The 14,417-nt window shown below is 38.3% G+C and overlaps 1 protein-coding gene across 4 annotated transcripts in view; it reads right to left on the reverse strand.

Moving 5' to 3' along the window:
* The window catches only part of LOC138736528 (peroxidasin homolog), a 243,839-nt gene that overhangs the window by 53,382 nt on the left and 176,040 nt on the right, over positions 1–14,417 (reverse strand). For all 4 annotated transcript variants that reach the window (XR_011340350.1, XM_069886187.1, XM_069886186.1 and 1 more), the window contains 3 exons: positions 11,273–11,429; positions 5,200–5,308; positions 2,075–2,232 (listed from right to left, as the gene is read on the reverse strand). Coding sequence is in view for 3 of the 4 variants with exons in the window: in XM_069886187.1 (XP_069742288.1) it covers positions 2,075–2,232; positions 5,200–5,308; positions 11,273–11,429 (424 nt within the window). In the remaining variant the exon portion in view is untranslated. The remainder of the gene's footprint in view (positions 1–2,074; positions 2,233–5,199; positions 5,309–11,272; positions 11,430–14,417) is intronic.

The raw sequence follows: 14,417 nt of genomic DNA on the forward strand, positions 1-14,417 counted from the left end.
CACGGAAAACGACATGCCAAAGTTTGCAAAAGAGACAAAACAGAATGAAGTGGGAAAAAAAATTATCGAGCATCAACAAAAGAAAGGAAATTAAAGGAGTCAGGGAAATCATCACATGATAACACATCTGTAGCATGTCTGGCTATATTACCCAGTTTTTTTTTTGCTGTGAAATGCTGAGTGTGTGCTCAAATTAGAGAAAAAAATCCCTCAAGTGAGGGTGAACAAATAAATATAGTTTGCATGTTCTAATTCAAACCATGTTTGCTTCAGCAGTAATTCAAGCCCTCTAACCAGAGGTCACAGGCAGAAAATACATTTTTATTTGAGGAAAACCTCAAAATAAAAGGTAAATTAGGCTAATTGTTTAGATTTAGTTAAAATGAATCATAAACCTCAAATAGCATCCAGGGATTGCAATCAAATCCCACATTCTTGCATGCATTCATGTCTAAATTTAAACTTAATACAACAAAGCAATTTCACCTTGTTAAATGCTCTTAATTAAAAAAACCTTTTTTTGTATTTGCTTATTATGCTTTGAGTTAACATTTTGCTTCTGCAGATCATAGACCTTGCAGCATTCAAATAAAACACCATTACTAATCTCCTCTCCCAAGATTTTGTGAATGAGGGCAACTTACAATTATTTTTTCAGAATCATTCTCTATAAGAGATTTAATGTGCCTTTGATTCCAGGAGAAATGGCGTTTCCTTCAAAATTCTCTATCTCTTCGCCTGTCTCATATAGTTGAGCCAATAACATCCGACCATTCATTGACTAGACATTTTCAGCTAAATCTACAACAGACCTTTGTAGCAGAGGATGTTAGATAATCACTGGGACCACAACTCTCCCAACTGTTGCCTCAATAAAGAATGCTCAAACTCACTGGAGATGCAGGATCTATTATTGCTATCCAAGTCCATGGAAAACATGGTACAGTTTCCATTGCACAGACTTGAGACATTTACCACTTATGTGCAATAATGAACGTATTTTTGTACCCATTACTCGACTTTTAATTCATTTTACGAGACCAATAGTTTATTTGTGGTGAGTGTCCAAGGAAACCTTGCCTCTGCATTTATACTCTGCGGTCAATCTAGCTCTCCTCCATTTGCTCAGCAGTTCTATTTAAAAGAAAATCTCATTTTATGATGCCCCTCGCTCTATTCTCTATTTATTTGCTCTGTGCATCTTGTCAAAAACCACATTGATAAAATTCTACAATAAAAGCATGAAAAGCAATCATCTTTGCCATCTTTAAAGATATTGAGCACCTAGAGAATAGATTATTCTATTGCCAAGTCAAAGCCAAGAAACATCATTCAAATAATCCAACGTGATCCGTGTCAAAACCAGACCCAAGTTCAAAAGTGCAGCATTAATTGGGTTTATCTTTCAGTTCTACTGAATTCTTAAAACTTAGTGTATTCTTGCCCAACTGCCAAAAATATCAAGACTGAGTAAATGTGTTTCTTGATTTTGCAGTTGAGGGAGGTGGGGGGGGGGGGATGGGGTGAAATTCAACAGGAACCTGAAGGGAAACTTTAGTTTTAGACAGAGGGTAGTGGGTGCATGGAATGGATTGCCAGGGGGGAAGGTGGTTGAAGCAGGTACATTTGCAACATTGAAGAAAATTAAAATTGGATAGATATATGGATAGGATGGGCTTGAGAGGAATATGGGTCAAAATCCAGGCAAATGTGGATGGGACTTTTAGTGGCTTGGACAAGTTGGGCTGAAGGGCATTTCCATGCTCTATGATCTTACTGAATGGCAGAGCAAGCTTGACAGGACAGATGATCTACTGCTTCTAATGTTCTTTGGTATTTATGCTTCTCCAAATGGAGAAATGCAAAATTCCAGAAGTGATGCAGGAAACTTTTGAGATGGGAACAGGAACGTTCAAGCAGCAAATTGCACACAAATTTGGAAACTTTACATTTTCTCATCCTTGGTACAATGTGAAATGTAGAAAAGGAGACATCCACCCAGTGAAGTTCAACAAACAACAAATGAGGTAAACCATCGGTTTTAGTTCAAGGTCGGGATTCAAGTGTTACTGACCTGTTCCATTCAGATCAACCATCAGTCCACCATTGACATGTTCCTGAATGAGTTGCAGGGTCCGTTCAAATATTTCCCCCGCTCGGGCAAAGTCAAAAACTACTGGCAGGCGTGGATAGCGGAACAAGGCCAGCAGTTCACTTGGAGTTTGAGGTCGGCTGTTAGGTAAATTTTAAAATTAAAAAAAAATCTCATTAACAGTCCCATAAAACGCAGAGATGTTTTTACGCAATATTAAAACTGGGCAAAGAAAAAATATAAACCAGCTTACTACAGTCCAACTTACTTGAAACAAAATACAATCTTGAAAATACATCTTTAATATATTTTTATTCAAAACAATTTTGCTTCCTTTGAACAATTGGTGGTAAAATTTAATTTACCACTCATTTTTTTAGATATTTACAAGTTAGACATTTTGTTCAGTCTCAGATCCTTGACTTGCCATGACTTCCCGAGGCAAACACTTTTGATACACTTTTTTGATTTCTAACTTTTTCATAAAGTTTTGATATCTCTTATTTTCTAACAATTTTCTTGATTTCAGGATAGCTTCATTAGTTAACAATAAGAACGATTGGGAACAGGACTTGAACCTTTCATTCTCAGATGAGATGTGGGACTCTATTTATAATCTGATTAATATGACCTCCTTTTGTGTACAACACTGTTTATTGCAATTTAAAGTGGTCCATAGGGTACATATGTCTAAAGTTAAATTGCTTCATTTTTATTCAGCTATAAATCCTCAACGTGACAAATGTAAAATTGGTGAAGCTTCTTTGATTCACGTGTTCTGAACTTGCCTTAGTTTAGAAAAATTTTGGAAAGATATCTTTCAAATATTATCGGTGATTCGCAAGTTTAAATTCGAACCTTGCCCATTAACTGTTCTATTTGGTTCATTTCAAGATGATGATGTGTTACTGACTCCAACTCAAAGCCAAATTTGATCTTTTACTTCAATGGTAGTCAGACATGCAATTTTGATTAAATGGAAAGGCAAAACTGCTGTGCTGTCTATTTCCAAGTTGTTGTCACTTGATTCTTACACGTTGACTTTTAATTTTGCTTAGTGGTAGGGGGTTTTGATTAAGTGTTTTTTTTCTCTTTTTTTTGTGTGGTTCTTCAATATGATTGTGCACTGGATATTATTTACTTAATCATGAGAAGCTTTTTTTGTAATAATTTCTTTTTCTTTTGAATGTTTGTGTGTGTGTGTGTGTGAGCGCGCGCATGCGCACGTATATATAAATTATATAATATATTATATATATTGTTATTTTTGAATCTTTATAGATGTGTATATAACTACTTTTTAAGTATTTAGAATGTATAATATCAATATCAATAAAATATTTTATAATGTACAATATAAACACCAATAAAACTATTTTAAAAAGCAAAAGAAACTATGTCTGTCATCCATGCAACTGGCTCTGTACATCATGGGAACTATTCTTGTATGTCTGCTCTAGTTGTATTGCAAATTAATTTTAAAAGTTTGATATTACAGTATGTTAATCAAGAAGACCTTTCTGTAGTGGGTCACCAGGCCTCTCCAAAAGGTACCAAGTGCAAATTATTATTTTCTTTTGTGACACTGAGTCATATTGCGAGTCATGGCAGCACATTATAAAATACTGTACTTTATGGATGTCACAAGCTATAATCTGGTGTTAAAGAGGATTAATAGATGGATGGTATCCACATATGCTGGAACAAAGTATTTGATATACGGGAAAGCTAACATTACACAAAAGGTTAATATCATTGATACTATACCTGAACTATAGCGTCCAACATGGTTAGAAAGATAAGAAAATAAAGGAGACACTGTTAAGTAAGAAAACAAGTCAAGTGTAAACACAGAAAATAATGTGTTTTTCAATTTCCAACGTACTTGCTAATCGGTATTATGCTCAACCCAGCAAACTGTTGAAGTAATCAATATTTCTGTGAATAAAAATTGAGCCTGCAATCAATTTTTATGAAGTGCATTTTTTAGTGGAATAAAAAAATGTGGAATAGGGTGCAAACAAATAGTACATGGGCAATCCTGCCACACATTTCATCGTGACTTCATTCCATTCTTTGCTGTGTTCCCACCTGGTTCTCACAAAGTCATTCTTCCTAACGGTCTCCGTTACCCTGGCTTCCCCAGTAGAAAGAATGGACAAACTGAATAAACTACAGAAGCCCCGAATTGACTGCAGCAACTTTTGCAAACTTAAGTTCCAGTTGCTTTATCTCAATACAAAGGAACAAATCTCTCCAACCGCAAAGCTGTCACTTTTTTTTTTAAATGTTAACATGAAAATCTTGCATGAAAACATAGCAAATAGTGAGGCAGAGTGGAAATTACAAATAAACAGGCTCACACATTGATCGACAACACAGTGAACTTCCTCGGGCAATTATTACAATTCACTTGCACTAACTTGCTACCCAAAACAATCCCTCTCTTTAAAAAAAATCAGGAGTCCTAAAAAAAAAATGGCTTGACCCCAGATCTTGGAACACTCCAACATCTTGGCTCGTCACAGGCAAGTGTTCTGCAATTCCAGATAGGTTAAGTGCTTCTTTCAAAGGAAGTGTGCTAGCCAGCACCTTGTCAGGATTACACAACCTCTAACTACTATTCCAGGTCTAGGAATTTGCAATTGTGCTTGTGGAATAAATAACTGCTGTGAATGTTTGGCATGATTTCCAATCACTTTTTTGTTGGAAAACCAATTAGGGGAGGGAACATCTGGGGAAAAAGAATGGAAGTCAGGTCCAAAAAAGCTGATGTCCTGAAATTTTCCCTGTACCATTCAAAATACAGTTTAAAAAAAACCCCTGGTATCCGGCACCTATGGGGATTGGTAGATGCCAGATAAGTGTATTTTTCGGTTGCTTGGCATTGTGCGAGTCATGGCAGCACATGATTGGCGAACTAATGGAGAGGCTCACCAATTCTAAACTTCCTTTTTTTTTAAAAACCTATTAATTTTCTCACAATTATTTTTCCCGTTGTTTGAATTCCAGACAACATTAATCAACCCCTACAGGAATAATGCATCATTCTGGACATGCATTCAAATATTTTCTCTAATATTTCATGGAGCAAAATTTGACATTACCTGCCAAATAAATTGATGCGTGTGGAGTTGATGGCACTGTCAACACTGTGAATAGCTTCCTTGATTGAGGTCTCCACAAAAGTGTCACCACTTCGAACAATGTCGGGGACTAGTGAGATGATAAGCTAGTTAATGGTGACTGCAGCAGACACAGATTCTGACAACGTCAATTGAAATTTTTACACAATCAATTTAGAAACATCAGTGATCACTTATTGTGCTTTAACATGCACAATCTGTGATCCCTGAACTCAAAATAATGCATTTTCAACTAAAGGCAACTTTAATAATGATATATAAATCTTTCTTGCATTTTATAACTTGTGGAAATTGTGGAAATTCCCAAAAATAGAATTCATGGCATTGACCAGTCACACTATTGTTTTATGGAGTTTGTTAACTGTTTAGAGTTTACTGGAGCAGATACTGGAGGCTCTCGGCTGAGGTTTTGGCCTTATTGGCAGAAATAGAAAGTAACAAAAGTGAGCCAATTTGAAATATTCTTAAAAATCTCCTTGTAAAAGTCTTTTAAGTCACCTTGTAGGTATTGAAAAAGGCTGTCAATTCACCCCTTCTCCTTTCTGATGAGAATTATGGAAAAGAACAATGCTGAGAGGGCATATAATGAACTCCAGATTTTTAAATGGCAATTCCATTATTTCACTCCTCGTTTTAATCCCTTATTCAACTTTCTTATTCAAGTATCATCCAATTCCCCTTTGAAGGTTGAATCTGTACCTAAGGTTGACCTGTCAGAGCATTCAAAATCCTCATGATCGATGATATTGCAAATAAATACCTTGCATTTGTCTTTAATTGTTTTTGCTAATCATTTTGCGTCTATTTACTCTGGCAATTGATCACCTATCCATTCAGGGAAGTTGAACCACACAAGGCAAGAGTAAAATCTTTCATAAACAATTGCTGTTAACTAGCAGCAAAAAGTTCAACAGTCTGTGAACCTTGGTGGATGATGTCAGATAATAAAATCAATGGAAAGGAAAATTAACCTGCAGTTACAATGGGAGACTGTTAAAATGGGACAATGAAATTGAAAACTTCCCTCCTGAACAATGTTCTTTCTCCTTCTCATTTATACAGACAATATCAAACAATTTATAAATTGATAATAAAATGAAGAGATCAATGTTATGACCAAAATTCAGGTTTAAGAGGAAGGATTCTGAAAAAAAAAATGCTCAGAAATACTCTGCAATGTAATTTATGCGACTCAACAAAAGTTTTGCTCGTCTTGAAGGAAGTTTTTTCATTAAGCATTCAAGGACAATGGCATGTTGGTGGGATGAGTCCCCAGTTTGAGAGCAACTAGAGGGTGACAGCGAGCTTCACCCACACACAAATTGTAAACTCCAGGCTTCGCATGATATGCGATTCCATTCAAGAGGACGGAGACAAAATTAATTCAATGGCTTTTTCCAGAAAAAGGAGGGCATTCAAGTTATCACGTCTATTTTCAGACCACTGTACTATCAAATTCCACTTCAGAGGCAGAGTCTGAAGGCTACGGTTTTAACTGATTTTGATCCATCTTTAGGGCTGACATGATTTCTGAAAATAGGCACAACACTTGACAATTGCTAACCTCACTAAATGGCTTTCTGCAAACCTTCCTTAGAACTCTTGAACATTGCTAATTTTCCAATACCTCGAGCTTTCAGCTTGCCTTGGCAGATATAATTACCGATTCCATGTTAACACATTCATAGAAACATAGAAGATAGGAGCAGGAGTAGGTCATTCGACCCTTCGAGCCTGCTCCGCCATTCAACGAGATCATGGCTGATCTTAAAGCTCAGTACCCCGTCCCCGCCTTCTCTCCGTAACCTTTAATACCCTTATACTGAAGAAATATATCTAATTCCCTCTTAAATATATTTAATAAACCTGCCTCTACTGCCCTCTGTGGCAATGAATTCCACAGATTCACCACCCTCTGGGTAAAGAAATTCCTCCTCATCTCAGTCCTAAATGGTTTGCCTATTATCCTCAAACCATGGCCCCGGGTTCTGGATTTTCCCATCATTGGAAACATCCCATCTGCATCCATTCTGTCCAGTCCTGCCAGAATTTTATATGTCTCTATGAGATCTCCTCTCAATCTTCTAAACTCCAGCGAGTACAATCCCAATTTGCGCAATCTTTCCTCATAAGTCATTCCTGCCATTCCAAGTATCAGCCTGGTGAATCGCCTCTGCACTCCCTCCATTGCAAGAACATCCTTCCTTTGATAAGGTGACCAAAACTGCACACAATACTCCAGGTGGGGTCTCACCAAGGCCCTGTACAGCTGCAGTAAGGTATCCTTGTTCCTATACTCAAACCCTCTTGATATGAAGGCCAACATACCATTTGCCTTTTTAACCGCCTGCTGTACCTGCATGGTCGCCTTCAGAAACTGGTGTACAAGTACCCCTAGGTCTCTCTGCACTTCCCCATCTCTTAATCTATTGCCATTCAAATAGTAATCTGCCCTCCGATTTGTATTACCAAAGTGGATAACCTCACATTTATCCACATTGTAGTGCATTTGCCATGTATCTGCCCAGTCCCTCAACTTCTCCAAATCACACTGGAGCTTCCTGACCCCCTCTTCCGTGCACACAACCCCTCCTAGCTTAGTGTCATCTGCAAATTTGGAGATATTACATCCAATCCCTTCATCCAGATCATTAATGTAAATTGTGAACAGCTGGGGTCCCAGTACAGATCCCTGTGGCACCCCACAGGTCACCGCCTGCCACTCAGAAAATGAGCCATTTATCCCAACTCTCTGTCTTCTACCTGCCAGCCAGTTCTCAATCCATATCAATACTTTGCCCCAATCCCATGAGCCTTGATTTTGTAAGCCAGTAGTTTATGCGGGACCTTATCGAAGGCCTTTTGGAAGTCCAGGTACACCACATCCACTGGCTCTCCCCATCTATTTTACCTGTCACCATCTCAAAGAATTCCAATAGATATGTCAAGCACGATTTACCTTTTGTAAATCCATGTTGACTCCGTCCGATCCCTTCTCTGCTAGTCATATACTCCACTATTACATCCTTAATAATGGATTCTATCATTTTGCCCACTACGGATGTAAGGCTCACCGGCCTATAATTCCCCGCTTTTTCTCTACCCACCTTTTTAAATAGTGGGATAACATTAGCTAACCTCCAATCCATGGGTACTGATCCTGAATCTATCGAGTTCTGGAAAATAATTCTTAAAGCATCTGCTATCTGAATGGCCACTTCCTTAAGTACCTTAGGATGTAGATTATCAGGCCCTTGGGATTTATCTGCCTTCAATCCCATCAATTTCCCCAAGACCATGTCCTTAGAGATACTGATTTCTTTCAGTTCCTCCCTTGAATTAGTCTCTATGTTTCCCAACATCCTTGGGAGGTTATTTGTATCCTCTCTTGTAAAAACAGAACTAAAGTAAGAATTTAATTGGTCTTCCATTTCCTTATTCCCCATTATATATTCCCCTGATTCCGACTGCAAAGGACCTACTCTGGATTTCACCAATCTTTTCCTCTTGACATATTTATAAAAGCTTTTGCAGTCGGTTTTTATATTTGCCGCAAGCTTATTTTCGTAATTTATTTTTGCTCTCTTGATTAATCCCTTTGTCCTCCTTTGGTGCATCTTGAACTGCTCCCAGTCTTCGGTTGTGGTACTTTTTTTGGCCAATTGATATGCTCTCTCTTTGGACCTAATGCTGTCTCTAATTTCCCTTGTTATCCACAGTTGAGTCACCTTTTTTTGGTTTATTTTTATGCCAAACCGGTATAAACGATTTTTGCAATTTCTCCATTAGATCTGTGAATGCTTTCAATTGTCTATCCACAGTCAACTCCCCCATAAATACCACCCAATCAATCTTACTCAACTCCCGTCTCATACCATCATAATTCCCTTTATTTAAATTCAGGACCTTAGTCTCGGTTTTAATTTCATCATTCTCCATGTCGAGTGAGAATTCGATCATATTGTGATCGCTCCTACCCAAAGGGCCTCGTACAACAAGATTGTTGATTAGCCCCTTATCATTGCATAATACCCAATCTAAAATGGCCTGCTCCCGAGTTGGTTCCTCGACATATTGGTCTAGATAACCGTCCCGTAAACATTCAAGGAATTCCTCCTCCTCAGTATTTTTACTAATTTGGCTAGTCCAATCTATATGCAAATTAAAGTCTCCCATGATGACAGCTGTTCCCTTATTGCACGCTTTTCTAATTTCTCTTTTAATCCCTTCCCTCACCTCTACACTACTATTTGGAGGCCTATATTCATATATACATCTGTCCTTTCAGATTCATTCCGGACATTTTTAGCATTGTACATAAAGAAACAGTAGAGCTTTGGGACCATTTCTTCAACCTACAAAACATGATGTCCAAATTAAACTAAAACCCTGCTCCTTGCACACAATACAAATCTGCGTATTCCTTGAATATTCACTTATCTCATAAATGGTACTCATATCTGCTTCCACCACTATTCCGGGCAGCTCCTTCTGGGAATCCACCACCCTCTCTCTCTCAAAAAAATATGCCCCACATTGTCTTTAAAATCTCCCCTCACTCTAAATGCATCCTCTTGGATGTGATATTTTCACGTTAGGAAATGGTTTCCACTGTCAACCATATCAATGCCTCTCAAACTTATAAATCTCTATCAACTCTCACCTCAGCCTTCCACACACCAGAGTAAACAACCCAAGAGCAGTCCAGCCTCTTCCCATAATTCGTACCCTCTAATCAAGGCAGCATTCTTTACCCTTTCCAAAGCCTCCGCATTCTTCCTGTAATGGGGTGGCCTCAACTGTACAAATTTTATACAACTGCAACATGACTCCTTAGTCATATACTCAATGTCTTCTTGACTGCCCTATCTACATGTGTGGTCACTTTCAAAGAGCTATGGGTTTAGAAGTCCAGGTCTCTCTGCAGATCAATGCTTTGAGAGTTCTGTCATTAACTGTGTACATTCCTCTCACATGTGATATTTCAAAATGCAGCACTTGCTTGGATTAAACTCCATCTCCAGCTCATGTCATTAACTGACGATAGCTACAAAAGCCAAAAAGAGGCTGAACAATCACAGGAATGAGATGTTTCCTGCATTATTGAAACCCAAAGTGAATTAGCATTTCACCATGTGAATATAGTCAGCAATTCAATCTCAAAATACATTCAAAACCATACCCATTTCCTGCGTGGATTTTAGGGCTCAATGTTACACTCAGTAGCAGTGCAATGACAAAGCAAAAATATGCCATAATCAATGCCACTGAGCAATTTATTCTTGTTTTTCTTTGATTGAATGAAGTTCCTTAATGTCTGACTTTAAAAATGAGGCGAGAATATTTTCTCCAGCATTTCAGTAAATGCACCAATTCACATTCTTGTGCACAAAAGGTTTTAACATTTAACAGCCATCTTAACAAGTGACTGAAGCAATGAATTTTATATGATTTAAAATTTTTTATTTACGACATGGTAGAAGCCTATTCTGGCCACTGAGACCCATGTCGTTCAATTACACCCAATGAACTTACAATCCCATGAATTTTAGAGGGTTAGAGGATTTGGAGTATCTCGGGGGAAACCCATGTAGGTAATCAGGAGAACGCACAAACTCGTTAGACAGTGCCAGATTAGAACCCGGGTCGCTGGCACTGTAATGGCAGCTGCGCTAACCTTTACACTAACCATGCCACTGTAGTCAGCTGGTGGAGCAGTTTTATGGGCTGGGTCAATTTCAGCACACATATCATGGGTCAATATGCAGCACTGACTTCTGGAAGCTTGCCCAAAATTTTGTCTACAAACTTCTTGCCATTTTTGTGCTGACTCAGGCATTTTCCAGCAAACGACTGCAGGAAAATCAGCACAGCAAAGCAGAAACACCGAACCACTAAATTCGCCAATCTCGAGTTTACAGTCAATTTAAAAATTAAAACCAGAATCGACTCATCTTAAAAAGGTAAAGTCCCCAAAATAAAGAACTTATATTCGTGATGAAAAATTAAAACAAATCTGATTGCATAGACTTACCAACCACAGTCAACACCATGCTAGCGACAGAGTGATCAAGCCTGTTCCTGGCAACACATTCATACTGCCCTCCATCCGCTGATCCAACATCACGAATCAAAAGAAATCCCTCTGAGCCAATGTGAAATTTTCCACTTTCTGTTATCTGAATTCCATCCTACATTGAGAACGCAGTGTCACTATTTTAGAGTAGAACAACTTTTACAGGACCTGCAGTCTTTCCAGTGACATTTTAAAATCCTTTGAAGCCCGTCAAGCCCTGTCGAAAGTGCATTTCACTAGCAAATTGAAGCAATTTTAGGTTTCCATTATGTACAAGCCAAAGCTTGCTAAATACACATAAATTATACCAACACCAATTTTAGCCTTATGTCTATAAAAGTCGACAAATGCAATAATACCTGAGAACACTTACAAAACCAAATGAATTCCACCCATTCTATCTCACTTCTAAGTTTAAAATACACGACACATCTTAAAGCATTGAAGTTTAGATTCCTGTAAATTTTGCAAGCCTCTAAACTTAATTAGCAATATTAAACAAACAGATCCATGGGCTATAAATCCTAAATAACTTTAATAATCATTGGTGAACAAATTAATGAATGGTGTATTTTACCGGGCACAAAAATCTGGCAGCACTGCTCTTGTCAATAATCAGGACATCAAGCAGGATACTGAAACATTTTTCTGCAGCTCTTACTTGTGTTAGAAAATACTGCAAATCTGAACAAGGTGGTCAAATAAGAGTAAAAATTGCTGACATATAAATAATCAAGTCAGACAGCATATTCTGTAGCTGGGGAAACAGCTGATGTTTTCAATTGGGGACTTTGAATTCCATTTCTCTTTCCACAGATGCTGTCTGACCTGTCAAATTTCGATTGCATTTTCTGTTTAGAGTTTTTCAAATTTTCTCAGAACATTTTTTGATAGAGACCATCCTACAATCTTCATTGTCTATTCAGAAGAAAAAGATGCTGATCCATTTTACAGTCTCATGTCAGGAGAGCAAAGAAAAGAACTCTTGTGGACTGACAATGCTCTTGAAATCTAGCTGCTAGCAACAGTTAATGCTGGTGTGTGAGTGTACCGTTGACTAAACCAGAGAGTCAAAGAGAAGGGCAAAGACAATATAGGGTGAAAATCCACAAGACAAGTGTCAGAATTTGGTGCTAACGCACTGACATTTTTTGAGGGATTACAGGTCATTATTGCCATTAGTAATTTTTTGAACAGAATTTAAATGCACCACTTTTTGTGTTACATCCCAGTGAACCCAGTAAATTTAAAAAAAAAACACAGGAATTAGGGCCACAGTGAATTAAAGGGCAGGTTTTAAAAACAGCTGGCAAGCAAGCAGATCATCAGAATATTTTTTACTGTATTATGGATTTGTATCAAACTTGCCTTGGAACAATACTGCCAGGGAAACCGCTATATCACAGTGGTTCTCAACCTTTTCCTTTCCACTCACATTCCACTTTAAGTAATCCCTATGCCATCGGTGCTCTGTGATTAGTAAGGGATTGCTTAAGGTGGGATGTGAGTGGGAAGGGAGGGTTGAGAATCACTGCTCTAGACCCAATTGTTACTGAAATATTTGGCTTGAGAAAAATTGTCATTGGCCCATTTCCTTTGGAGTTATGAAACTGTGCACATAACGAGTCAATTAGAAACAATTATAACAGTGGCTTTCAACCTTTTTCTTTCCACCCACATCCCACCTTAAGCAATCCCTTACTAACCACAGAGCACCTATAGCATACTTAAAGTGGGATGTGAGAGGAAAGAAAAAGGTTAAGAACCACTGCTCTATCAGCTAAACACCAGAAGTAAAGACCTGAAGATGCTTCATTGAAAGAACAATGCTGAGATTGTACAGTGAGCAGCAGAACGGAAAGAACTGCGGGATGACAGCGGTGGAAAAATCATCTAATGGTGCAGTAAAAACCATTGTATTTCCCCTTTTACATCAGTGTTGCTTTGGGGATACCATTTGCTTTGTGTTGCTGAAAGCCAGATGTCTGCACTGGAAGGATGTTTATGAATGGATTTTAGACTCTACCACTACCACCAGCAAAGTCCATCAACCAGTCAATTATTTGAGCAGGTGCCGGTAACTGGAGGCCTGAAATTTGGAGAGTGGGGGGGGGGGGGGTGAAATCATCAAATCATCCGTGGTAATGAGCACCATAATAAATTCAGCATGAGCCAAAACTCCACTAAGAGAACACAAGCAGTGGAAAAATAAAACTAATCCAAGTAAATTTCAGGAAGCAGAAGGCGGCCTTGGACAGGAAGGGGAACGAGAGATTACAAGAACTTTGTGGATATTACAATACATGGAACCTTGGTGGCTATTGTCACAAAAGAAGAGAAATGATAACAGGGATTAAGAAATGCCATTGAATGTCTTATTGTACTGACAGGCCCAGCAGGTTTCAAATGACCTGAACATCCAATGTGGGAATCAGGGTAGCCCAGTCAACCAACCCCACAGATGCTGGAAATCAAAAAAAACAAAACAACAAAGAAATTACTGGAAATACTCAGCAAGTCAGGCTACTTCTGTGGGAAGAGAAACAGAGTAAATATCTCAGTCTGAAGACCATTTACCAGCACGGTCTTCATCCGAATGGCCTAATGCAGGATGTGAATTATTGATCATTTTACCTGCCATTGCTCAATACGTTTTCAATCCCCTTCCTGGCAAAAGAAAAATCAGCTGTTAATTTTTCTCCATTTAATCTTCTGAGTCACCCTGAAACAAAGCATTTCTCTCTCTCCACACCAGTGCCTGACTTGGTGTGCATTTACAGCACTTTTAGATTTATTTCATCCGTTGATACAATCTTCCCCCATAAACTAACCTTTCCATTCAACTTTGTGCCATCAAACTGTCCTTTCAGACAACTTTAGCCATACTGGTTGTAATGCCTATCTATGCTAATTCCATTTGCATGCATGGACCCATATCCCCCTACACCTTTCCTACCCAAGTCCTTGTCCAAATGTCCTTTAATCATACATGTGCTTGCCTCCTCTGGAAGATCATTCAGATATTCCTGATCTTCTGAGAGCATGAAAAATATCCCTCAGATTACCTTTAAATTTCTCCCCTTGCATCTTATGCACATATTCT

Source organism: Narcine bancroftii, chromosome 6 (genome assembly GCF_036971445.1).
Source record: "Narcine bancroftii isolate sNarBan1 chromosome 6, sNarBan1.hap1, whole genome shotgun sequence".
Classification (NCBI taxonomy): Eukaryota; Metazoa; Chordata; class Chondrichthyes; order Torpediniformes; family Narcinidae; genus Narcine; species Narcine bancroftii.